Source organism: Lepidochelys kempii, chromosome 24, assembly GCF_965140285.1.
Source record: "Lepidochelys kempii isolate rLepKem1 chromosome 24, rLepKem1.hap1, whole genome shotgun sequence".
In the NCBI taxonomy this organism is placed as follows: Eukaryota; Metazoa; Chordata; order Testudines; family Cheloniidae; genus Lepidochelys; species Lepidochelys kempii.
The window spans coordinates 117,928-144,483 of NC_136403.1; the positions used below are offsets into that span (position 1 = coordinate 117,928).

A 26,556-nucleotide genomic window follows, 5' to 3' on the forward strand; every position below is an offset into this window, starting at 1 on the left:
TTGATGAAGTGGTGAACCAATTAATAAATCTGCATTGCTCGTCTTGAGCAGTACAAGACGGTATATTCCTGAGGTGCAAGGCTGGAAGCTGGGGGGATTTGGCTAGTGCCTTTCCCGGTCTGATTCATGAGTGGCTCTGGGAGGATTCATGCAATATAGCTGGGTGTGAAGCTCCACATGCGGTTGTGCTGAGTAATAATAGCATCTGGAGGGGTTTGCTGCTTGTCACTAGCAAAGCATTGTGAGAGACAGCCCAGGCTGGAAGGTTTAGGGGGCACAGTGGTCCCATAGTCCCAGGCTGCACCCCAGGGAACCCATCACAATAATATCTTTTATTGGACCAACTTCTGTTGGTGAGAGAGACAAGCTTTTGAGCTTACACAGATCTTTTCTTCAGGTCTGGGAAACTTACAGAGCATCACAGCTAATATAAGGTGAAACAGATTGTTTAGCATCTGTTCCACCCTACACTCTTGAGTAAATTTCCCAGACCTAAAGAAAAACTCTGTGTAAGCTTAAGGGCTTGTCTCTGTCACCAAAAGAAGTTGGTCCAATAAAAGATATTACCTCACCCACTGTGTCTTTAATAACCTGGGACACACACGGCTACAATGACACTGCATATAGTGATTATTAGACAGTTTGCAACTTTATACAGCAAGAATTAAACATTATCTTTAGTGAATAAGTTGTATGGGGCAGGGATTTTGTCTTCATCCTTGTTATAAAGCTCCCAGTACTCTGTTAGCACCATACTAGTACTAATTTAAAATAAGCTCCCCATGAAAGTGAAATTTCACTCTGTAAATATTTAAAATAATTAAAAGACAGAATATGTCACTTTTAATTTTCTTTGTTTTTAATAATATTGGGTGGGGGGTCCTTAAAGAAGCTGCAATAGTGTACTAATTATCAGTGGTGAAACTGCTAGTATGCAGCACCTAGATTCCACAGTGATTTGCACAGGTTGTAAATATAAATAGATACATTGTGTGCTTACCATAAGAAATGGTGTGTGTGTGTCTGTCAGCGTTTTATATAACACCTGAGAATAAAAAGGAAATGCAGCAACCATTTTTTTAACCATGAGACCTCATTGAAGAGTGGCCTAAAAAGCAAGATTGAGATTTAGAGGAAAGAGAGGGGGAGCAGGTTGTATTCCTGAGAAACCCACATATTCACCTGCTGTTTTCCCCTCATCATTTGCTCTGTAGGCAAGTCCTGAGGTCTTAAAAGTAATTGCTAAAATTTCCTTTATTTAAAATGTCGCTCATTAAGAAAGTCAGGAGAACATTTTTGTTGGTGACCCAGGGGATCAACAGCTATCCTATTATGCAGCCACAGACTCCAGTATATGGTACATTGTGCACCAGACAATAACACTGAGTAGGCATCAGAGTAGCAGCTGTGTTAGTCTGTATCTGCAAAAAGAAAAGGAGTACTTGTGGCACCTTAGAGACTAACAAATTTATTTGAGCATAAGCTTTCGTGAGCTAAAGCTCACTTCATCGGATGCATGCAGTAGAAAATACAGTGGGAAGATTTTATATACACAGAGAACATGAAACAATGGGTGTTACCATACACACTGTAACAAGAGTGATCAGGTAAGGTAAGCTATTACCAGCATGGGCGGGTGGGGGGGGACGATCTTTGGTAGTGATAATCAAGGTGGGCCATTTCCAGCAGTTGACAAGAACGTGTGAGGAAGAGTGTGTGTGTGGGGGGGGCAAATAAACATGGGGAAATAGTTTTACTTTGTGTAATGACCCATCCACTCCCAGTCTTTATTCAAGCCTAAGTTAATTGTGTCCAGTTTTCAAATTAATTCCAATTCAGCAGTCTCTCATTGGAGTCTGTTTTTGAAGTTTTTTTGTTGAAGAATTGCCACTTTTAGGTCTGTAATCAAGTGACCAAAGAGATTGAAGTGTTCTCCGACTGGTTTTTGAATGTTATAATTCTTGACGTCCATTTATTCTTTTACGTAGAGACTGTCCAGTTTGGCCAATGTACATGGCAGAGGGGCATTGCTGGCACATGATGGCATAGATCACATTGGTAGATGTGCAGGTGAACGAGCCTCTGATAGTGTGGCTGATGTGATTAGGCCCTATGATGGTGTCCCCTGAATAGATATGTGGACACAGTTGGCAATGGGCTTTGTTGCAAGGATAGGTTCCTGGGTTAGTGTTTTTGTTGTGTGGTGTGTGGTTGCTGGTGAGTATTTGCTTCAGGTTGGGGGGCTGTCTGTAAGCAAGGACTGGCTTGTCTCCCAAGATCTGTGAGAGTGATGGGTCATCCTTCAGGATAGGTTGTAAATCCTTGATGATGCGTTGGAGAGGTTTTACTGGGAGTGGATGTATCATTACACAAAGTAAAACTACTTCCGCATGTTTATTCCCCCACCCCACCCCGCAACTGTTCTTGTCAACTGCTGGAAATGGCCCACCTTGATTATCACTACAAAAGGTTCCCCCTCCATCCCCCCCGCTGGTAATAGCTCACCTTACCTGATCACTCTCTTAGAGTGTGTATGGTAACACCCATTGTTTCATGTTCTCTCTGTATATAAAATCTCCCCACTGTGTTTTCTACTGCATGCATCCTATGAAGTGAACTTTAGCTCACGAAAGCTTATGCTCAAATAAATTTGTTAGTCTCTAAGGTGCCACAAGTACTCCTTTTCTTTTTACTGAGTAGGCACAATTTCAGCCTATTTTACACTTGAGCTGTAGCGCACGAAAGCTTATGCTCAAATAAATTGGTTAGTCTCTAAGGTGCCACAAGTACTCCTTTTCTTTTTGCAAATACAGACTAACACGGCTGTTACTCTGAAACCTGTCACTAAATGAATTAAACAGCTTCTTAAAACACAATGTGTCCCTGCCCCCAAAGCAGGGCCCCTCATTCCCAGGGCTACAGCCTCAAGGCATCTCTCCAGACCCACACAATTAACAGACTGATCTGAGCAGAAGGTATTTCAGCCTGATAAGAAACAGAGGGGTTGGGGAGACTGGCAACCTGGCTGTTCCAGAGTGAGGAAGGAGAGTATATGAGATGGGGAGCCGCTCTCTTCAGTTCTGGGGACACTGCTTAGATTCCCCCAGAACCGCCCTGCCCGCATCCAGGTACATAGTACAGAAAAAATGTTCCATCTATCCAGCTTCGTCTAAGAGCTAGAACCTGCTTCTGGACCGGGAGCTGTGTTGCTGCGGCAGCCCCCTCGGAGCAGTCTCTCCCCCCAGGGAATCGTGAACAAAGGCTCCAGCCAGAGGCCGGGGCGCTGCCTGGCCCGGAATAGACATCACGTCATCCCGCTTGAAGCCATTAGGCAGCAGCGGCTCCATAGCTGCAGCTGCAGCTGCAGCTCAGGCTCCCCGCACCTGCTCCTCCACAACTCCTGGGGATGGAGATCAGGCCGAAGGGCAGCGCCAGCTTCAGTCCCAGCCTCCCTCGCTACCTATCTCAGTGCTGATGCTGTGCCCCGAAGCGGAGAGAGACCCTGACCCACTCCTCCCCACCACAGCCGTAGGGAGACAGCTCCCTTCACTGCATTCTACCCACCCAAAACGGGGAGCAAAGGGGCCCCTAACCACTGCAACCCGCCCCGACAGGGAGTAACAAGAACTCTGCCCACAGCACCCCGTCCGATGGGAGGGCAGCAGGGACTCGCCCCCGCCCCGTTTTCCTATTCCCACACGCGGAGTCTACATTCTCGGTATCTGGCAGAGCGTTTCGCAGCATCTTTGCCCCTCGCATCGGCCTGGGCGAGTCCCTGGCACCGACCTAGACTGCCGGAGGTGGACACTGATCGTGTTGCTCTAGAGGGGAGGTTAAGACCTAGGCATGCTGAGAGGGGTGCTATTGCTGGGTATGGCCCGGTATACGGAATGAGGAAAGTGGTGGACACGGCTCAATCGCGATTGGCAGGGGGGTGGCGCTGGGCACGGCCGCTGGGATGCACGGGCATGTCACTGGGCACGGCACAGTCTCGATGGGGCTGGGAGGGCACGACACGGTCTCGATGGGGGAGGGGAGGCGCTGGGCACGGCCTGGTCTCGACAGGAGCTGGGTAGGACCCGGTGACCTAGCTCCACTCACCTAAACCGGGTCGGACACTGGCGATCTCAGCCATGGTGCAGATGAACGGATGCAGTCGGGGTGCGGGATCCTGTTCGCTGGGCTCCCGCGGTACCGGCCTCCGCCCTGAGGATGCTCCGAGCCTGGGATGCAGAAGCTGCCGACTGGCCGTGATGCAGCACAGTCTCCGCCCACAAAGACCGATCTGGGGATTAGGCTCCGCCCCTCTCCAATGTCACCCGAAGAGGAAACTCCGCCCAAACGCCGACGCCACCACCGGACAGTGACGGGTGGGCAGTGGATTCGCTTACCCTACAGTACCCACATTGGCAGCAGGCGGGCGTATCCAGCACTAGGGTTGCGAGGTGGAGGAGTGTATTCCACCGGCAAGCGGGGCAGGGAGACAGGGTATCCCACACTGGGTGTACAGCCGGCGCAGGGCTTGGGAGGTGGTCTACCCCACACTGGGGTGGCGCTGTTTATATACTGCAGTAGGGCTGGAGGGGGTAGGGAGTTGGTTTATCCCACATTAGGGTGGAGGTCTGTGCATCCAGGGCGCGCTTCTGCGCTGGGCTAAGGAAGCGGTGCATCCCTCCCTGTGTGTTATCTTGCACGGGGTGTTGTAAGGGTATATCTTTCTCGCGGAGCTGGAAGGGGACATGTCCCAAACCGGATCATTCCAGTTGCAGCAAACTGAGGGCAATGACCCTACTACGCAATGAATCCGATCTAACAGCCAAAGAGAGAGTGGGCGGGTGGAGGGTGTGTGTATGCGAAAGAGAACTCAAGAGATCGAGGACTTAAGACAAAGTGAAGAAGGGTTAGGTCAGCGCACTGGCCTGGGCTTTGGGAGAGGCCTGCTCCGCTCCAGGCTCCCGCTGTGTGAGTTCGGGCAAGACAGTCGCTCGGTGACGCAGAGGCTGTAAGGGCCAATTCACCGTCGCCTGCGAGCCGCACCCGAGCAGGCTCCCAAAAGCCTCTTGGGTGTAACGCACACGGCCTGCCCGAGGCAGATGTTCCAGCCTCTGATTCCGGCTCTCTGGATTCCGGCCTGTTCTGTTCACACACGACGCACGCGTGGGGCAGAGGGACTAAGTCTCCGCAGGAGACGCTCCCATAGCGGCGGAGAGACGGAAAACAACAAACATGGCGGCTCCTCAGCTCTGCCCCCTAGGAAGGGGGCGGGGCCCCACCGTCTCTTCACCAAACTAACATGGCGGGGGTCTCAGCTATGTACCCAAGAACCAGGGCAGCGACCCCAGCTCGCTCTGTAGCACTTGTGGCGGCTCCCCTTTTCTCCCCCTCCCCCATAAAGTTGGCGGTCATACTTTCGCCCCCGCCCCCATGCCCGGCACAATCATGGCAGCGCCCCACTTACCTTCCGCCCGGAACCATGGCGGCTCGTTTTCCTTTGCTCCCAAACAAACATGGCGGTGCCGGCGCGCGCTGCTCTCCACACGGGAGCCCGGACGTAATTTCCGTTTCCCGTTGGAGGAAGCGGCGGCAAGCGGGACGGGAAGATGGGGCTGAAGAGTCTGGTCGGCGTGGGGCTTACGGCTTCCCGGTTCGTGGCCTTGTGGGACGCTCAGATTCCTGCTCTTGTAAACCGGGCGCACCGCCAGGCGGGCTCCTGGGTCTGACCGCTGAGGCCGGGCCGTCCGGGAGGGGTTGTCGTGGGTTTAGCTAGGGGGGAGGGCCCGGTCTCTGCTGTGGTAAGAAATTGCTCTTGTCCTTTTAGGGTGGAGCTGGGGGATTGGTAGCAGAATGTCGCACTCGTTGAAGATGTTGCCCTGCAAGAAGAGAAGAGCTGTTGCTGTGGAGCCCCAGAGTCCTTCCGTCGACTTGAGCTATCACAAGGAGGGTGTAGCTCTCCTCTCAGATGCAGAGTCTGTTAAACTGGAGTCTTCTAATGCTAGTCACGCTGAGGAGCTCAGAGACTCTGTATCAAAGCACTGGCTAGTGAGCAAAATCACAGATACTCAGCCTGTGTCAGCTGCCGACAAGCCTGGTGCACAGCCTGCATGTTCTGCAAGCACTACTGTCACACTGGATGAGGATTTGCCCTTTTTGGAAGCCACTGATGGTGGAGCCTTTAAGGGAAACGTAATCCCAGGAAAAGGGACCTCCGAGGCATGTAGCCAAAGGGCTTGGAAAGAACCAGTGGACAATTTCCTGAGGAGTGGGAAAAGAATCACAGTGAAGCATAGATCAGATCTCAGTCAGGACAGTGGTGAAGGTCAACAGAACACAAAAGAAACTGCGTCCGCAACTGAATTTCTTGAGCAGGGTAAGGATCAAGAATTCACTGCAGAAGGTAAATTAATTTGATATGGCTTGCTTGCTGCTGTCATTATTTACACAGCAGCATAAGCACACGAGGTATTTTACAAACAAAAAGGGATTAGGTCTCTGCTTCATAGAATGTTGGGTCTGATTTTCAGCCCTGCTGAAATATAAACTCTTGAATTTAAGCTGTTGTTACAGGCGTGTGGTGGTCCACATGCTTTGTGAGTTCTTGGAGTGGTGGTGTTTGTCAGGAAGAAGACTATAATTTAGCTCTTAGAGCCACTTTCTTGTTTTGTCCAGGCAGAAAATCTTCAGAAGAAAGACCAAAAAAACAAAGAATTAGAAACTCAGAGAGAATAAGATATTATTTAATAAAATTGAAAGGACAACACATTTAAAATATGAAAGGAAATAACTGTTTCACACAACATTTAATCCAGGGAATTTATTGACATTAGATATTATTGCAGTCCAGAGTTTATGGGGATAAGAACATCCAGAGTTATATTCGGTACAATAAACAGTTTCTTTTAGAAGGGATATAAACAATGGTGCTTTAGGCGTAAGCCAGCCATCTACTGAGGGATTAGGAAGAAACTTCTTGTTTGGGCAGGTTATTCCATTACAGGAGTTCTTGCATCTGCTTCTGAAACATGGGTATCTGCCATTGTTGGAGACAGGATACTGGACTAGAGTAAGCATTACTTTATTCTGATAGGTTTCAGAGTAGCAGCCGTGTTAGTCTGTATCTGCAAAAAGAAAAGGAGTACTTGTGGCACCTTAGAGACGAACAAATTTATTTGAGCATAAGCTTTTGTGAGCTACAGCTCACTTCATTGGATGCATAGAATGGAACATATAGTAAGAAGAGACACACACGCACACAGAGAGAGAAGGTGGAAGTTGTCATACAAACTGTAAGAGGCTATAACCTGCTGAGTTATTACACATATTGAATCTATTTCCCTATGTTAAGTATCCTCACACCTTCTTGTCAACTCCCTAAATGGGACATCTTGATTATCACTACAAAAGTTTTTTTTTCTCCTCCTGATAATAGCTCATCCTAATTAATTAGCCTCTTACAGTTTGTATGGCAACTTCCACCTTCTGTGTGTGTGTGTATCTATCTGTCTATCTGCCTCTTCTTACTATATGTTCCATCCTATGCATCCGATGAAGTGGGCTGTAGCCCACGAAAGCTTATGCTCTAATAAATTTGTTAGTCTCCAAGGTGCCACAAGTACTCCTGTTCTTTTTGCAATACAGACTAACACGGCTGCTACTCTAAACCTATCTTGCACCAGTAAGTTTCATAGGTAATGTACAGTGTAAAATATTTTGTATTGTTTAAGTTTGTCCTTAAAACAAATATCTGCATCTTGAAAGTGCTGTCTAAATATTAGCTAAATAGAGAGACAAGGTGGGTGAGGTAATATTTTTTAGTGGACAAACTTCTGCTGGTGGAGAGACAAGCTTGTATCTCTAATATCCTGGGACCGACATGGCTACAACTACACTGCTTACTAGCTAAGTAATCATCCTTGCATTACTTTTAAAGATTAAAGATTTGGCTAGATATGTGTAAAAACTGATCAAAGTGTAACCAAACGTCCTTTCAGACATTTCATGCTATTGGTGGTCTGTGCGTAAATTGTCAGCCTATATTTTCATTCTCAGAATAGCATTCTTTCACACAGGTGAAAGATTAGGTCCATCTTGTTAGAGCTTGTAATGGGAAGCCACCACAATCTCTAGCAATACCCTCCCTAGGCTGTAATGCAAGTTTATAACTTTATACAGATTTATTACAGCACTTGGGTTTTGTGACATCAAGTGGCAGGAGAAACCTTAGCACCACAGTGTATCATAGGACGCATAAAGAAACTATGATATAAGCAAAATGCTAATTTGTCAGCTTGTTCACACCATCATTTTTTCCTGACACTATATGATTTATTATAAATTTGTTAGTCTCTAAGGTGCCACAAGTACTCCTTTTCTTTATATGACCTATGTATTTAAAGGAGTTTTTGTGATTTCTAATATATCTGAACGCTTGTGATTGAAATCCAGGAGGTAGCAAAAGCACTTATTACTTGTTCAACTTATATGGTGAATGACTTTTTTGAATGACTGGTAGAAGTGATGAGGCAGCATCAGAAGCCTAGGTGATCCATTTTTCTGAAGTTCACAAGCTTTGAATAGTGAATGCATGAGACCTGTATTGTTGTAGGGTTTATGGAATCCCTACTGTATTTGGATCATAGGTTTGTGCAAAAGAGGAAAAGCTAACTGGGGAGAATCCCTGTGAACAAAATGACCCTAATATATACTGTTTGCAGGGAAATCTCCTAAATTGCATACAGAGGTAGAAGTAATTTTGCAGAGACACTCCCATCCAGCTGACAACCACTCGCCAAAACAAGTGGCCCAAGTGAGAAGTTCCTTGCTGCTGCCAATTAAAGCTCCTGCCACGATCAAGTCACTAAAAAACACCAAAATTGGGGAGCAGCTGCAGCAGACTGATGAGGAAACTGAGGACGTTGGGCTGTTTATTCCACTGGGTAAGTGTCATGCAGGAGGAGAACCTGTGACATGGTGTTACGAATTACACCTTGTAGGACACGCACACCAATGCTGCGAATTACACCTTATAGGACATGCACAGTTCGAATCTAGGCTGAGGCACAGAAACAAAGTCCACAATTGCAGAGTTCCCAAAAGACACTAAGTTTATTACGCTCAAGCGTGGTGCCCCCCTGCTAGCCATGGGGGGACCCTAATACAAATTATACAAAGGTTACATACTTTTTAGCAAAGCATGTTGCCCTCGTGCATCGGAAACCTTAGCCAATAAACGAACCCTTGTCTTATCTACCACCTATCCCTGCTTGGTGCATTCCTCATGCTATACCAGTATGTTAATTACACAGCATGGTCCTAAAGCCATGCATCAGTAACCTTTATTATCAGGATGGGAGGCCTCACATCAAGGCCAAGAGACAGGGAGTTAGAGACTGACAAAAACCAGATACTGGGAGTCAAGGCAGGCTGGAGACAAGGAGGAGGATTTTCACAGGGATTCAGTATCTCAGGATCACTCCTCCTGGTGTATGATGTGCTGGCATTTAAACAATGGTGGGCCCCAAACCAAAATGGAGTCACATGTGCTAACTTTTCCTTAACACATGGTGACAGTACAACTAGAAATTCTCTGGAAAGGAAGCACAAAACTGGTGTAGGAATCCAGCCTTTGGGTTCAGCAATTCTGAATGATATATTAAACTTCTGCACTGTAATTCAGTAACTGACTAAGCCTCAGGGGCCCAGTGAGGAGCATGTTCTGAAACAAACTGGAGTTGATCCCTATGGTGGTCTGTCACTTATTGCCCAAACACTGGCATCCTAAGAGAAGAGCTTGGATGCTGCTCTTCTCTTCTCCTGAGTCAGCAATACACTTAGGCTTGATAAGTTTTCTAACCCACTGGTCCTATTGGGATCCAGGATTTTTCTGATTTGCAGCCTGACTGCATGGTTGCTTCATGGCAACTCCTTCAGGAGGAGGGAAGGTGGCTAGTATGGCAGCTCTGTAAAGTCACTAGAGCATAAATGTCTAATACCTAGCTTAATGTATATGTGGACTCTGATTAGTTCAGATTCTTCCATATCTTAGTCTTCCATTTGAAAAATGTGTTCCTAGCTCTCGTGGATGTGAAGGATCAGTTCACTCTTGTCTGCCTGAGTCCGCTGTGGATTGCGGGTTGTATGTGGTTATAAATTTATGTTGCAGCCCACATACTGTCACTAAGATGGAATCCATCTTTCTCCCGAAGAGTGAGTTTGACGCCTCCTGACCCCCCGCACTAGTTATAACCTGCATAGGAGCCGGTCAAAACACCAGTGTTTTAGTGACTCATGGTTCCTATTCATGATCAGTAGGTGGAAAGCAGATGAGACCTGTTAATGTCTGCTGCATTCTAGCTTTTGAAGAGTCCCACTGTCTGAGTGGGAGGTTGTCTTGTATTTTGAAACTGAATTGTTTATTGGTAATCTGCAGAGGAGCAAGATGGAGATGAAAGTGAGAGGAGGAAGAAGAGGAGGAAGGCAACCAAACGTAAACGTGAAGAGAGAGGCCAAGAAGAGGAGGCGTCCTTGGCTTGTGACATCAAACTAGATGACATGCTTGATCGCACCTTAGAAGATGGAGCGAAACAGCACAACTTGACCGTCGTCAATGTGCGAAATATCCTCCATGTGAGTGGGGTGAAGTGGAGATGTATGTCAGTACTAAGAAAAGGAATAGACTCTGAGTATCTTACTGGCAAAGTGCTGGCTAGGCTGAGGTTAGCCTATAGAATTGTGCAGGATTTTATAAACGGGGTAAGCATAGTAATGATTCACAGACTAGTCTGTCTCCTGTGATGGACTGTAAAACGAGAGCTATCTATTGTTATAGGTGGAATTGATCCAGAAGTGGGTCACTTACATTGTCACTCGCAGATGTTAATCTTTTACTTCCTGTAGCATGATCTTTTGCAACTGGTTGTACCACACCTGAGAAGCCCAGGACAAAGGCACAAGCTATTAAGATGGGATGAGAGGACATAGACTGGAAATGTACAAACCTCATATTTTCTGAGAGGACTGGGTTTCTTGGTAAAGGACTTCAGGAATTCTGGTGGGACTGTTAATGGAAATGCAGTGTACATAGTGACAAAGGCCCCCTCCTGTTTTTTTATATTTTTATCCTATCACTCAATTTCCACATGGGAATGAATTGTAGTGGAGAGAAAATCCACATCTGCTTAGCGACCTAGTTCAAAACTTGAGCCAGCTAATTCTGTAGTGAAGCACTTGTCAGATTCCAGTCATCCCTGAACTGAGCCTAGGGAACACCAATGCTGTTTTCAAAATAATAAATTATGCTATTTATTTTAAGCTTTTTCTTTGCATTCTAATAATGTTCCATGCCTGATGGTCACAGGAATTTGTTCTTTGTCCATTCCCTCTATAGTGACAAGTGACTGCCACTGCTTCTGTTTCAGGCATATTCACGTCATTACTATGTAAATGTCAGAAAGCAATAAGTTTACCTTCATCTACAGCCTGGCGCTGATGGGGTCATTTCCTTCCCAGAGCGCCCCATGCTGGCAATCTAGTTACAATATTTGGATTCAGGAGCCAGAGTCTCTGAACTAGTCTTATCTCCTCAACTTTTACTTTCTATAAGCTCTCTTTGTTTTTCAGTTTTGTTTTTTGTGTATCTCTTCTCTAGTAATCATTGTGCTCTGAAATGTAGCATTAAACTTGCCCTGGAGCAGGAGTACAGTGGAATAGATATCATATTCTCAGTCTCACTCGTGTGAATGTATGTTTTAAGATGCAAATTCTCCAGTGCTGCCCCACAGTAGCTTTTTCTCATGTTCTTACAACCACCAAATTACGGGATTTTACATTATGTGAGAAGAACAGAGCTGATGAAACTGATGTGTGTATAGACTGCGCTGTGTTCTCTCCTAATAGCATTGAGAAAGTTTGATAGGTTCATTCTGCAGAATCGTTGCATGTAATGCATGACCTGTACTTTATCATCAGAGGAGCACTTAATATTTTCTTGTCCTCTTTCCACCTCCTACCACATTTCCAAGATTATTTTGAGCTGAGGTCAGACTCTTTCACAACAAAAATAAAAAAGGAGACTTGAAGCCAATTTTTATGTTCCTGCAGGAAGTGATCACAAATGAGCATGTGGTTGCCATGATGAAAGCAGCCATCAGTGAGACAGAAGACATGCCCATGTTTGTGAGTAAAAAGCTTCTCCCTCTCCTTCCTCCCCGCCCCATTGCTATCTATCCATATGCATGGTTCCTTCAGACGCTGCTCTGACTGATGAATCTTGCTAACATTCGGATGTGGGGAGAGAATAGGCTAACAGTAGGATCATGGGAGAACTTGTATTGCAATATGTATAGACAGCTTGAGACACTAACTGCTCTGTTGGAACCTAACTGCTAAAAAGAATCATCATGTATAAGGTTTAGCGCACAGATGTCATGCCCACCATGTCAGGTGATGTTGTTAGCAACAAGAAACAAAGAAATTTTCCATAAAGAGAGACTGGTGAAAAATGTATATTTAAGAGCGTGCTTTCTTTTTAACTCTTTTAGGAGCCAAAAATGACTCGCTCTAAACTGAAGGAAGTTGTGGAGAAAGGAGTGGTGAGTATGTCATTTGCTTTTTTTTCCCCATTGGTTTGGGAAAGGACAGAAGATGCTTTTCTGGCCTCTAGAGGCAATAGGAACTGTAGACTGAGGATGCTTTTTGTGAACTATTCATAAGCCTAAAAGACGTTACAAGGTGAAGTGTATGCATGTGTCCATATTTGTAGTGATCTTAAATAAGGAAAATAGGGATTCCTTAGAGATTAACAGAAATGTACCAGATCAAAGTTGGAGAGAGTTATGTGGGTAAAGTGCACACAGTGAACTGAGAGTATCTAATATAGGAGAGAATTGTTGCCTGATGCACAAATCTGAGCGGCTTTGAAAGCATATGTTTTAAAGTCTGATGTTACTTGGGTAATTTGGGAAATAGGATCACAAAACACAGATGGTCCTTTGTTTTAACACTATGAAATCTGATGTTACACGGATTATTAATAATCGTTTTATTTTCATTAGGTAATCCCTGCATGGAATATTTCTCCAATTAAGAAGGCTAATGAGATCAAGGTTAGCAACTGAAAGGTGAATCTGTGCTGTTTCCTCTGTCTGCAGAGTCTGTTGCAAGCAGATTTGCGTCCCTATGCAAAAACCTTCAGTGAATATACTCATCTGATTCACTTTGGGCTCACATCTTGGCCTTATGTTTCTCTCTGACTGTCCCTTCTCTGACCTGTAGCTTGTTTTCCTCTTCAGTGTTTTATGATGTGTATTGTGGTACTGCCCAGAGACCCCACTGAGGGCTGGGCACTGCCTACCCCAAAGAGTTGACAGTCTAATTTTAGTTACGGTGCAACAAGTGAGTGTATCAGTGCTAGAAGCATGTGGTTTCATAGACTAGGTATGTGAAATATGAGATGCTGTGAGCTCATTCAGTGGCTTTTTAATATTGTAAATTGGGCCTGTCCTTGCACCTCTGAATCCACCCATTCCACAAGCCTTACTTGGATTCAGTTCCCCATCCTCCTTATTTTGGCTCCTTCTCTGAGCTTCTCCACACATGTCCTGAGGTATGGACATTTGAAACCGTAAAACTTTTAGCTTAAACCTGTAAAGTTCTTATTTCCCTTGGTCTCACTGCAGCCTCCTCAGTTTGTGGACATTCCCCTTGAAGAAGATGATTCATCTGATGAGGAATACCAGCCTGAGGATGAGGATGAGGATGAGACTGCTGAAGAGGTAAATATGGCTGAACACCTCTGATTATATCCACAAAGGGATTTAAGTGCCAAACAACCACTTTAGGCACCCAAATCCAAAATATAGATATTCAAAATCTCCGCTCAGCTGCTCTCTAATTGTGTAGGTGTCTGAGTTGCTGCTGATAAAGTCCCTAGGTACCTAAAAATCTGCCTGCGGGCATGTGCACAGCCACTTAAGTCCTGATGCCTAGCTCATACCTAGGTCCTAGCAGAATCTTCAAACTGGGTGTTCCTCCACCTATGGTGCCTACAGGGTCCAATCTGGTATGTGTTCTCAGAGGCTGCCTTAAAGCACACCTCCTGGATTAGGTCCTGCACAAAACTGAGTTGAAGGTTGTTTCTCTCCTACTCTTCTCTCCCCCCTCCCCTCCCCCGGCCCTTTTAGTCCAATAGCTCAGTGGTTAGAGCCCTCATCCAGGATGTGGGAGACCTCAGTTCAAATCCCCATTCTGCCTGAGAGGATCTGCAACTTGAACCCAGCTTTTTCATGTCTTGAGTGAGTGCCCTAATCACTTGGGCATCAGTTATTCTGTGGAGGGGGTCTCTCCTGTTGAAGCTTTTCTAGTTTGCAGAAAATGTTTAAATATTCACTGGGCCCTAGAGAGAGCAAGCATTACGCTCTAACCCAGTGGTTAGGGCACTGCCCTGGGATGTAGGAGAGTCGGGTTAATAGAATCGTAGAATTTAAGGCTGGAAGGGACCACCAGGTCATTCAGTCTGACTTCCTGTATATCACAGACAACCAATACCACCCAGCACCTGCACACTAAATCCCACAACAGAAATTGGATCCAGATATTCTAACCCTTAGGAGACTGAACTGTTACGTCCCACAGGCAGAGACTAGGAGGGACTGAAGCTCACCTGTGGTTATGTGAGATATACCCAGGGTAATCCTGGCAAGTGACTCGCACCCCATGCTGTAAAGGAAGGCAAAAAACCCCCTGAGGTTCCTGTCAGTCTGACCTGGGTGAAAATTTGTTCCTGATCTCACATATAGCAATCAGTTAGATCCTGTGAGCAAGAACCAACCTGGCAAACATCTGAGAGAGAATTCTTAGTACCACCTTAGAGCACTGGCCCACCCTGTCCAATGTCCTATCTGCGGCTATCTCTGATGCTTCACAGGAAGAAGACAAACAAACCAACCCCCACCCCAGTATATTCTGGAATCCCTTTCTGACTCTTGCAAGTGAACAGCTTCACTCCTGAAGCATGAGCTTTTTAGGAACATCAGATAGGTAGAAACCAGAAGGGACCCTCGAGTGCTGAGCCCTATCTGCCATCATCACAAACAGCCCCATCATACAATCCCACATGTACATTTACCCAGATCTCTTAAAACTAACTAAAGGTGTGTGCCCTAACAAGTCCTGTTGGGAGGCTGTTCCAGAACCTCACTCCTCCAACCTTTTTCTAAGGTTCATGTCCCTGCTTCAATGAATGTTTAAGTATTTTATGCAAAATGGAGAAGCTGCAACAGGAGAGATTGAATACCCCATAAATCCATGTTTAGGGCCCTCATCTTGGAGGTGGGAGACCTAGATTCAATTCCCCACTCCTCTCAGGCAGAGTGGGGATTTGAACCAGGTCTCCCACATTCCAGGTGAGCGCTCTAACCAGTGGGCTATTAGGTGTAAGGGAGGTTCTTCCACAGCAGAAAAAAGGTCTGCCCTTGGTGTCCACCCTGAAAGATTATCCTACTGGTTTTAGTTCATTCTTTCCTTCATAGTATACTGAGACTTTAACTTCATTATGTTAAAAGAAAATCACTGGAATGAGATATTAGTTGATAAAAGGGTATATTGGAACATAAGAACGGCCATAATGGGTCAGACCAAAGGTCCATCCAGCCCAGTATCCTGTCTACCTTCAGTGGCCAATGCCAGGTGTCCCAGAGGGAGTGAACCTAACAGGTAATGATCAAGTGATCTCTCTCCTGCCATCCATCTCCACCCTCTGACAAACAGAGGCTAGGGACACCATTCCTTACCCATCCTGGCTAACAGCCATTAATGGACTTAACCTGCATGAATTTATCCAGTTCTCTTTTAAACCCTGTTATAGTCCTAGCCTTCACAACCTCCTCAGGCAAGGAGTTCCACAGGTTGACTGTGCGCTGAGTGAAGAATAACTTCCTTTTATTTGTTTTAAATCTGCTACCCATTAATTTCATTTGGTGGCCCCTAGTTCTTCTATTATGGGAACAAGTAAATAACTTTTCCTTCTTCACTTTCTCCACACCACTCATGATTTTATATACCTCTATCATATCCCCCCTTAGTCTCCTCTTTTCCAAGCTGAAAAGTCCTAGCCTCTTTAATCTCTCCTCATATGGGACACGTTCCAAACCCCTAATCATTTTAGTTGCCCTTTTTTGAACCTTTTCTAATGCCAGTATATCTTTTTTGAGATGAGGGGACCGCAGCTGTATGCAGTATTCAAGATGTGGGCGTACCATGGATTTATAGAAGGGCAATAAGATATTCTCTGTCTTATTCTCTATCCCTTTTTTAATGATTCTTAACATCCTGTTTGCTTTTTTGACTGCCGCTGCACACTGCATGGACTTCTTCAGAGAACTATCCACGATGACTCCCAAGATCTTTCTCCTGATTTGTTGTAGCTAAATTAGCCCCCATCATATTGTATGTATAATTGGGGTTATTTTTTCCAATGTACATTACTTTATATTTATCCACATTAAATTTCATTTGCCATTTTGTTGCCCAGTCACTTAGTTTGTGAGATCTTTTTGAAGTTCTTCAGTCTGCTTTGGTCTTAACTATCTTGAGCAGTTTAGTATCATCTGCAAACTTTGCCATCTCACTGTTTACCCCTTTCTCCAGATCATTTATGAAAAAGATGTTAGTGATTGCAAAATTACTTGACTGTGTTTTGCTGTTCTGTTGTTCTATAGAGCTTGTTGGAAAGTGATGTTGAGAGCACTGCCTCTTCTCCTCGGGGAGCAAAGCGGTCTAGGACAAGGCGATCATCAGATATGATAGAGACAGATGAAGAGGGAGCAACCCTATCTGAGGTACAGTTCACATCTTTCTGAAATAGCTTCAGTCTTTCATTCTAAGTCACCAGTGAGAAACCCATAATAAATGTTGATTGTTAACATTTATATTATGGTAGTACTCGGGTGCTGATTTGACTGTGTCCCATTGTTATGGGTGCTATACAAAGAGGTGGATGCAACCCATGCCCAAAGAGCTTATAGTGTATGAATAGCAGTTTACAAAGAATCAGAGAGAGGGAGACAGTTAAAATATACGCAACTTTATATATATTTTCTAGTTACATATATGTACGCTACTCCTCCAACTGCACCTCAGCTGAGCCATTAAACATTGGGTGATTTCTTGTAGGCGTTGAGACAGAATTGGGCCTTGGAGAGATTAGCAACCTTATGCATCAGTGCAGGGTAAGTCTCCATGAATAAGGAGTAGTGTGGAAAAAAGTACCAAAAGTTTGTGGTGTCTGTGGACTGCCAAAGATGGTATTGCAGGTGGAGGAATGTGAATGGGGGGGTGGGTGATGCGATAAGAGATACATAATGAATAAGTAGAAAGTCAGAGAGTTGGGAAGGGCTGTGAAGATTAGGAGAAGAAGCTTACATTTGATTCAGTGTAAAGAAGAGAGTTAGCGGACGGATTAAAAAAAATGGAGGATGATGTGCTTAAGAGATGAGCAAGGAACATGATTTTAACAGCTTCATTTTTTCTGATTCCCTCATATGCAACTGTAGGTTGGGAATATGTGATCATGAGAACAGAGAAAGCTGTGTGCTATGTGCAAGAGTCTGTCTGGCTTTCCCTGGCTTCTAAAGAGTGAAAACTTTATTCTTGAGCCTGTTTTTTCTAGAAGTTAGGTCTTCCTGGAACTCCTCAACATAACCCCCCAATCCCCAAATAGCCTAGTTTTTCTGTTTTTAATAATGCTCCTTGCAGTAAACAGGAAGGATATAGTGCTGCTTATCTCTTCTCGTCGGAAGAAATTATTAACCCTTCACCTGTGGCACAGTGTATGGGATCAGAGGCAACACAGTGGATGTACTGATTTTTCTCTCCTTCCCTTTCTCCCTGCCATTGTCTCCTATCACCAATTTAATTTAATCTCATATAGTTAAAATGCTTCTAGAGCTGATTATTTTGGGAACTGATTAGACTGAAATCTTTGAAATTTTCTCCTCTCCTGCAGAGCTCTGAATAGTTACATTCTCACCACTAGGCTTGCTAAAAATCAAGTCTACCAGAATCTGGAGAGTCCATTTCCCCCTGTGATGCCTGTTTTATTTTGTATTGCAGTAGCACCTGATTGTGTAAGGCATTATACAAGCAGAAAAAAGACAATCCCTGCCCTGGAGAGACTGGCCTAAGTAAAATATTTTTAACATGAAGGCTTCTTTTGATTAGGTGGAGAAGGTTTCTACACCCCTTATTAGGCATATTAGTGCTGAAGTGGTTCCCATGGGACCTCCACCACCACCTAAACCGAAACAAAGCAGGGATAGCACTTTTATGGAGAAGCTGCATGCTGTGGATGAGGAACTGGCCTCCAGCCCAGTGTGCATGGATTCCTATCAGGTAATGCGATTAGGGATGCTACAAAAATGACACTGTGGTGCAAGTATAACAGTATTGTTGATGGAAGGTGGTTGTTTGATCTGTACTGTCTAAAACCCTGTTTGCTGAGTCCCTCTACATGCTGTCAACTTCATAATTTTGCAATCAAGCACATTGCTAACACTTTAAGATTCTTAAAAGTGAGAGAATTATACAAATCAATTAATTTTCCTTATTTATACCCTTGCTTACTCTCTGCATTTCTCTCAGGTTGGATAAATGAAAATCAATTCCGTCAGTTTCACATTTGTATTCTTTGTGCTGTATTGCTCAGGTTTTAAAACATTGCAGGAGATTGTTTGTTTCTTTCTAAAGTGTTTAGAATTTATACATTGTTTGAAATGTTTCTTTTGGTGTTGTATTTTATAAATCTTGTTTTTACAAAATGTAACACTTGCCAAATTTAAGCTGATAGTGTAAATTGCTCCCTTTAGATGACCCTGTGGCTCAGCAGGGAAGCAGTACACTGTAAAATTGGGAGCAAGAGACCTAAGAGGCTTATGTAGTGAGTTAATGATTGTATTTCAGTGAATCTATGGAGCTGCAATGATACAGACTCTAGTAGAAGTTGTTCTCTCTGGCTTCTGTCTTGGAAAGGAGCTGTTGTGATGAAAACTTAGCAGTGGGGATGGACAGGGTAAACCCAACTACTAAAGAGTAAAATACTGAAGGGGGAGAAAGCTCTTAAGGCAATAGGTTTGAATGAGGTGCAGGTTGAAAAGATATTTTTAAGTGATGTTAGTGTAATATCTACAGATTAATTAAATGTTACACTTGAAAGGAACAACAAAGTAACATGAATCTTTTTGTGGCAAGAATCAGATTTTTTTGGTGTCAGGTTTGTTTTTTTTGGCTGCACTGAAATGCCTGACATCAAAGAAATTAGAAGAATAATGGGGCGGCTGTGATTCCATTGTGCTTTCTCTCCATGTTTCAGTCTCTGGATGATAGCCTCATTGCTTTCCGCACCCGATCAAAGAGACCCTTGAAGGATGTTCCTCTTGGTCAGTTGGAGGCTGAGCTCCGTGCCCCAGATATCACACCAGACATGTATGACCCAAATACTGCAGATGATGAAGACTGGAAAAGGTGGCTTGGGGGACTTATGAATGATGATGTGGAGAGCGAAGGTATGCAGCAACACCCGGTTATTTAGTGGTGTTGGTGGCATTTTCATCTCTGACCTTGATTAAAAGTTCTGTGGGAAGCTTGAAGTTTTCTCTTCCTGTCTATACCAAGCAGTCTTGTGTACAGCTGGTAGCTTGGTTAGTAACATGGATATGTTCTGCATGCCAACAGCCTTGCTAACCTTCCACATATGTATGTTGTATTGGTTCTAGGCTCAGTCCTCTCTTCAAGGCTAAACATGCATTGACTTGCGTTCTAGCATGTGTGCTAACTGCTGCCCATGACTAATAATGAGGGTGTTGTGCATTTCAACTGCACTATAAATACTCCAGTGTCCTGTTTAACTAGCTCTATTTTTATTGTTTTTTTTTTATATTCCTCCCCATGCTCCTGTATCAGCACCTAGATACTACAGTAATATGAGCTTTAGTAATGGATCTAGAGATGAGAAGTTTTGGCTGGCTGAGTCTGCTTATACAGAGATCTTTTAATGGCTACTAACACAGTGGATGCTGTTGTGTCAGATATTTTGGAGATTTCTTCGTCTTTTCTAAACCTGGCTTCCTTTCTTGCACTTTGTTCTACCTTTCTCATTAGATTGTAAACCCTTCAGGGAAGGAACATTGACTTTAATGTGTGTTTGTACAGTGCTTAGTACAATGGGTCTCTGATCCTGATTGATCATTTGAATACAAATATATAATATACATTTTTAATAATAGAAATTAAAGGGAAACTTGGAAACTGCTGTTCACATAACCTGATCCCAGAAACTGGAGTGAAGTATTTTACATTTCAACCTTCACTATTGCTGAAACTTTCCACATGACCGTTTCCATAACTACCAGGATGAAGTCAGCTGTTGGTTTAATGTCAGTGCTGCCCTTCTCTTTTGTGTGACTTTTATTTGATTATGCTGGCTTCATAGTGTCTCACCTGTGACAAATTGCTATGTTATGAATTACCACCCTGAACACGCCCGATCTCGTCTGATCTCGGAAGCTAAGCAGGGTCGGCCTGGTTAGTACTTGGATGGGAGACCTCTTGGGAATACTGGGTGCTGTAGGGAAAAAAAAAAGTAAATACAAAAAACACCGTCCCCAAGTCCCCACATCCGGTAGCCATGAGGTGAGCCAGTCCCAGACCTCCTGGTATCCGGCGCTGGTAGTGTCGAGGCTGATGTGGTGGAATAGGGCTGCCTGTTGCTTGAAGATGTGGATGTCAGTTTCCACCCTATGGTGCTGATTTACAAATACACAACAGCTTGAGTTGACCAGAGCACAAACCCCGCCCTGATTTGCAAGGAGATAATCCAAGGCTAGGCGGTTTTGCAATGTAGTTTGGGATAGCTGGGTGACTTCAATTTGAAGGGCAGATAAAGCATCTGCAGTAGCATTTGCCATTAGTTCCAAAGCAGCTGAAATGTTAACTATAGCTTTTTCCAGCTCACTTACTCCCAAACGTGGCAGAAACCAACGCACAAAGGAGCGAAAGCCTTTGGGCCATTGAGAAAGGGGGTTTAAAGGAATACTTCGTCGGTCCCTCCATACTAGATTGCGGATCTCTCCCCAGGTCAGGTTCTGGTGTACTGTCACGGCGGGTACTATAGCCTCTAAGGTACATGTACCACACCATCCTGCTGGGAGAACCGTATAGGTTGTGTGATTGCATAACCAATACCAGCCAGACCCCTTGGGGACTGGCCACGGGGTCCTGGAGTAGGTAGAGGGGCCTCCCGCACCAGAGCTGATTTGGGTGGTGTCCTTGCACCCCACAAAATTCCCTACAAAAACTATTTTCTATGCCCTTACGTCGTGACACACATAAAGCATAATTACCCTGGGCCACCATATCAATAGACCATATTTGGATTGTAACATTCCAGTTAAATGTAGTGTTTGCCCATAGCTTAGTTTGGAGTGTTCGATTAAGGGGCTAGGTACCCCTACCAATGGGACCCCCTGACCTAAATATGTGGGGGTATGAATACAAATCCAACACTGCGTTCGATTTACACCCTGTTTGATAGCACGGGTTAAATTCAAGAAGCTATTGCCCTCCTATCCTTGTACTGGACTTGGGAATAGGGAGAGGACCCCCTAGGTAAACCATACCAATGTCGACATCCTCCCCTGAACCATACAAAAAACACTACCCCCAATGTAAGTCCAATAAACAGGAACACAAAAAGTTCTGGTGTGCTGTGAAGGTCCCAGTAGCTGGAAAGCTTAGTCCATGGGTTGGTTGTGGTGTTCATTCATGAAGTGGCTCGTCCAATGGCTTGTCAGGGTCAGGTGGGGGTCCCAGCGCCAACTTAACGTAGCTATGATGGATCCAGGAACCTTTACCTGCAAAGGAGTGGTGGCAGATGGTGGGAGTAATGTTTGTGGCTGTAAGGCGTTTTTGGTATTTATACTTGCCTACAAGCACAGGTTCCAGCCTCTGGAATAAACCCATCCCACCACTTTACTTCACGTTCCAAAGAATATATCCCGCAACTTCCTCCCTGCCAATGTACAATGCTCCGTCTTTGCCATCAAGGCCAATTCTCAGTGTCTTTTGCAGTCTTTTTAACTCCCTGGAATGCTGAGGCTTTAAGATAACATCTTGAACCTCTTACAAGAAAAGAGGAATTTCCTGATGCAGTTGAATCTTTCATTCAACAGAGCATTTGAGAAAGGTGAATAGATATTGAACCTGTCATAAGGACTAATGTAATTGCTTTGGTTTTAGTTTTGTTTGCAAACTGAATTTAACAAGGGCTACTGAAGCAGGCTAATGTTAGCAGAGGCTGGAATCGTTGCTGGAATCTTCTTCTTAGCATATGCATAACATGACTTAAGTGGCACATGCCCAGGATCATAGAATAGCAGGGTTGGAAGGGACCTCAGGAGGTCATGTAGTCCAACCCCCTGCTCAAAGTAGGATGCATCACTGAATTTGATCTGCTGGTTGGATCATTAGTTTGCCTGGGCTGGGTACTGACGGGGACATACGTTGATCTCTTTTAGAAGGAGCATGAAAATACCTTCTTCATGGATCATGTTTTCTAAACATCTTACCATTTTTGTTGCTCTCCTGGACTCTTTCCAGTGTGTCCACATCTTCCTTAAAGTGTGGGGCCCAAAACTGGACATAGTTTTACAGCTGAGGCCTCATTGCCGAGTAGAGTGAAAAAATTACCTCTTGTTCCTTGCATATGACATTCTTGTTAATACATTGCAGAATGACATTTGTCATTTTCACAACATTATATGAGTAACTCCCATTGACTTCAATGGAAGAGTAAAGCCCCAGGATGGACAGGAGGAAATCTTAAAATGACTTATGCAGTGAGAACCTGAAGCTTGGATTTGTTTGTCAGATAGTGCTAAAGGAGTTGGCGGATGTGATTGCAGAGCCATTGGCCATTATCTTTGAAAACTCATGGTGATCGCGGGAAGTCCCAGGCAACTGGAAAAAGGTTAATGTAGTGCTCATCTTTAAAAAAGGGAAGAAGGAGGATCCGGGGAGCTACAGGCCAGTCAGCCTCACCTCAGTCCCTGGAAAAATCATGGAGCAGGTCCCCAAGGAATCAATTCTGAAGCACTTAGAGGAGAGGAAAGTGATCAGGAACACTCAGCATGGATTCACCAAGGGAAAGTCATGCCTGACTAATCTAATTGCCTTCTATGACGAGATAACTGGCTCTGTGGATGAGGGGAAAGCAGTGAACGTGGTGTTCCTTGACTTTAGCAAAGCTTTTGACACTGTCTCCCACAGTATTCTTGCCAGCAAGTTAAAGAAGTATGGGCTGGATGAATGGACTATAAGGTGGATAGAAAACTGGCTAGATTGTCGGGCTCAATGGGTAGTGATCAATGGCTCCATGTCTAGTTGGCAGCTGGTATCAAGTGGAGTGCCCCAAGGGTTGGTCCTGGGGCCGGTTTTGTTCAATATCTTTATTAATGATCTGGAGGATGGCGTAGATTGCACTCTCAATAAGTGTGCAGACGACACTAAACTGGGAGGACAGGTAGATATGCTGGAGGGTAGGGATAGGATACAGAGGGACCTAGACAAATTAGAGGATTGGGCCAAAAGAAATCTGATGAGGCTCAACAAGGACAAGTGCAGAGTCCTGCACTTAGGATGGAAGAATACCATGCATCGCTACAGACTAGGGACTGAATGGCTAGGCAGCAGTTCTGCAGAAAAGGACTTGAGGGTGACAGTGGACGAGAAGCTGGATATGAGTCATCAGTGTGTCCTTGTTGGCAAGAAGTCCAATGGCATTTTGGGATGTATAAGTAGGGGCATTGCCAGCAGATCGAGGGACATGATCATTCCCCTCTATTCAACATTGGTGAGGCCTCATTTGGAGTACTGTGTCCAGTTTTGGGCCCCACACTACAAGAAGGATGTGAAAAAATTGGAAAACATCCAGCGGAGGGCAACAAAAATGATTAGGGGACTGGAACACATGACTTATGAGGAGAGGCTGAGGGAATTGGGATTGTTTAGTCTGCGGAAGAAAAGAATGAGGGGGGATTTGATAGCTGCTTTCAACTACCTGAGAGGTGGTTCCAGAGAGGTTGGTTCTAGACTATTCTCAGTGGTAGAAGAGGACAGGACAAGGAGTAATGGTCTCAAGTTGCAGTGGGGGAGGTTTAGGTTGGCTATTAGGAAAAACTTTTTCACTAGGAGGGTGGTGAAACACTGGAATCTCCTCCCTTTGAAGTTTTTAAGGTCAGGCTTGACAAAGCCCTGGCTGGGATGGTTTAGTTGAGGTTGGTCCTGCTTTCAGCAGAGGGTTGGACTAGATGACCTCCTGAGGGGACTTCCAACCCTGATAGTCTATGATCAGAAAATACAGTTGGGCCTGTTTCTTGTTGTAATAGGGTCTAACTTGCAAAGCGCAGTATAGGGCACATCTTGAGTTTATTTATCAATGTGGTGTTTTTATGTGTGAGGGGCACCATGTTGTATTTACTATCATGGTTTATGCTCTTAAAAAAACCAAGAAAATAATTCAGCAGTTGATTCTCTGTCTTACCTTTTGTGTCAGCACTTACACCTGTGCACAGTGGGTGTAAAACACACCGATTAGAATAGTGGCATTATACACTCACTTTGCACAAATTTAGATGATACAAATTACAGCCAGTAGAAAATGACTCTCCTTACTAAACAGGAATGGTTAAAATACTAAGGAAAGAAATGAGGGTGCTACAAGCGCAGATTGAAAGGAAGATAGTTTTGTTATTGCTATCATAGTTTTAACAGGGTCCCAGTTTGCTCAATTGCTAACACTAACTCAAGTCCTGCCTCTGTCTGGCAGGATAGCCAGTAAGCCCAGTGTTTCTCCCTAGGTTGCCATTAGCCCGGTCTCCCTTACAGTCTGATTATGAAAAAAATATGTTTCAAACGTTTATTTTGTTAGATGAGGCAGATGATGATGATGACCCTGAGTATAACTTCCTGGAAGATCTGGATGAACCAGACACAGAAGACTTCAGGAATGATCGTGCTGTGAGAATCACCAGTAAGTACTGTTATAACCTAAGCTCAGCTCCTTCAGTATTGCTTCTGTTAGAATTATTGATCCAAATTGAAAACTTCAGTGTTTATTGCAAAGGTTTTGCAAGGCAGATGTAATTAAAAAAAAAAAAATAGAACCGACCCCCCATGCTGTTAACTTCACCAGCTCCTCTGTGTAGTAATAACTCCCCATAAATGCACGAATGCATCTGGCTAGTGGTGCAGCATTACCATTTCACTGCCATCAGGTACAGTGACTTATTTATTTTGAGTTCTGATGTAGACAAAATGAGACTCTAGCCAAGATACTCTGTGGGTCTGGTGTGGGCGTTAAGGAGGTTAGAAAGGGTTGCACTGAAGGACTTTACTGTTATGCTCAGGCCTTCAGCTGTGAAGTGGGGTCAGAGCTGCATCATTAGGCACATAGAGAGCATGTGGGGAGAAATAGCGTCCTGAATGTGGATGAAAACCTTGTGACCACAGTTGTGGGGAGCTGATTGCTTAAGTCACAGATCAAGGAGGTGAAGCCCTTCTGGCATACACAGGGGATTAGGATGGAGTGGCTGAGAAGCAGGCTGTACTTGGATGCTTCAGGGCTGATCCCCATCACAAAGAGAAAATGTAAGAGTATATGAGAGGGTCCTCTTTCTTCCCACTTGTGTTGGAAGGTTTGCAAGCGTTTGTCATCTTCTGAAAAGGAAATCCTGCAAATTGCTGAAATTTTTCTTACTGGATCACTGTTTCTTCATGCACCCTATCTTGTCTCTTACAGAGAAAGAAGTAAATGAACTGATGGAGGAGCTGTTTGAGACCGTAAGGGCAAGTCAATACTATATAATTAAAGTCGACCTTAGTTATATCGACATACAGCCACCACAGTAATTAAATAGTTTTTGCATGTCCACACTGCACTCCTTGTGTCAGTGGTATGCGTCCTCACTAGGAATGCTTACACCAATTTAACTGTCAGTGTGGGCATTGTGGGACGGCTTCTGAAAGGCAGCAAAAGTTGATGTACGCAATGCAGTGTCTACACTGACGCAGCATGGACCTAAATACATTAACCTAAGCGCGACACCTTTTGCGTAGGTGGAGTTAAGTCAGTGTAGTGGGTGAATTACATTGTTGGGAGCTACATTTTAGAGTAGACGCTTGCAGAGATAGGTTGATGTAAATGTCCTTAGGTTGACTTAACTCGGTAGTGTACGCTAGGTCTAAGTGAGACTTTTAACATTATATGGGAGTCTTTCTATCCTGGAACTGACAGAGTGTTTCTGAAGGTGCCATCATAAGCCAAAGAGAGGGGACTTTACTGGATGTCTCAGCATAAACTCCCTTTTAGGGGTCCTGTCATATATGTGCAACTGTCAGGAAGCTAAAGCATTTACCACAGTGAAGACCCAAGGGTGCTGAGTGTGTCTGTGCTGATGGCATCAGTATAGGTCCACTGTGATTAATTTTATACTGAGCCAAAAGCCCCTCGGT

At 44.6% G+C, this 26,556-nt stretch overlaps 2 protein-coding genes and 1 pseudogene across 15 annotated transcripts in view; 2 read left to right on the forward strand and 1 right to left on the reverse strand.

Annotated features, from left to right (window-relative positions):
• SYT11 (synaptotagmin 11) overlaps positions 1-5,546 on the reverse strand; it is a 43,136-nt gene extending 37,590 nt beyond the window's left edge. For 2 of the 3 annotated variants that reach the window (XM_073323182.2, XM_073323181.2), the window contains exon 1: positions 5,459-5,546. In XM_073323182.2, coding sequence (XP_073179283.1) covers positions 5,459-5,475 — 17 coding nt within the window. In that variant the 5' untranslated portion in view covers positions 5,476-5,546. Of the gene's footprint in view, positions 1-4,101; positions 5,428-5,458 lie in introns of those variants that run through there. The other variant, XM_073323183.2, reaches the window with a different exon arrangement.
• Positions 5,482-26,556, forward strand: part of GON4L (gon-4 like) — a 58,763-nt gene continuing 37,688 nt past the window's right edge. For 6 of the 12 annotated variants that reach the window (XM_073323160.2, XM_073323165.2, XM_073323162.2 and 3 more), the window contains exons 1-13: positions 5,483-5,644; positions 5,819-6,394; positions 8,712-8,933; positions 10,427-10,623; positions 12,097-12,171; positions 12,537-12,587; positions 13,050-13,100; positions 13,674-13,769; positions 16,713-16,832; positions 18,214-18,384; positions 19,361-19,553; positions 24,974-25,075; positions 25,844-25,884. In XM_073323160.2, the coding sequence (XP_073179261.1) occupies positions 5,845-6,394; positions 8,712-8,933; positions 10,427-10,623; positions 12,097-12,171; positions 12,537-12,587; positions 13,050-13,100; positions 13,674-13,769; positions 16,713-16,832; positions 18,214-18,384; positions 19,361-19,553; positions 24,974-25,075; positions 25,844-25,884 (1,869 nt within the window). In that variant the 5' untranslated portion in view covers positions 5,483-5,644; positions 5,819-5,844. Of the gene's footprint in view, positions 6,395-8,711; positions 8,934-10,426; positions 10,624-12,096; positions 12,172-12,536; positions 12,588-13,049; positions 13,101-13,673; positions 13,770-16,712; positions 16,833-18,213; positions 18,385-19,360; positions 19,554-24,973; positions 25,076-25,843; positions 25,885-26,556 lie in introns of all 12 variants that reach the window. The other 6 variants (XM_073323166.2, XM_073323167.2, XM_073323170.2 and 3 more) reach the window with 3 other exon arrangements.
• LOC140903019 (5S ribosomal RNA) lies at positions 20,504-20,620 on the forward strand (annotated as a pseudogene).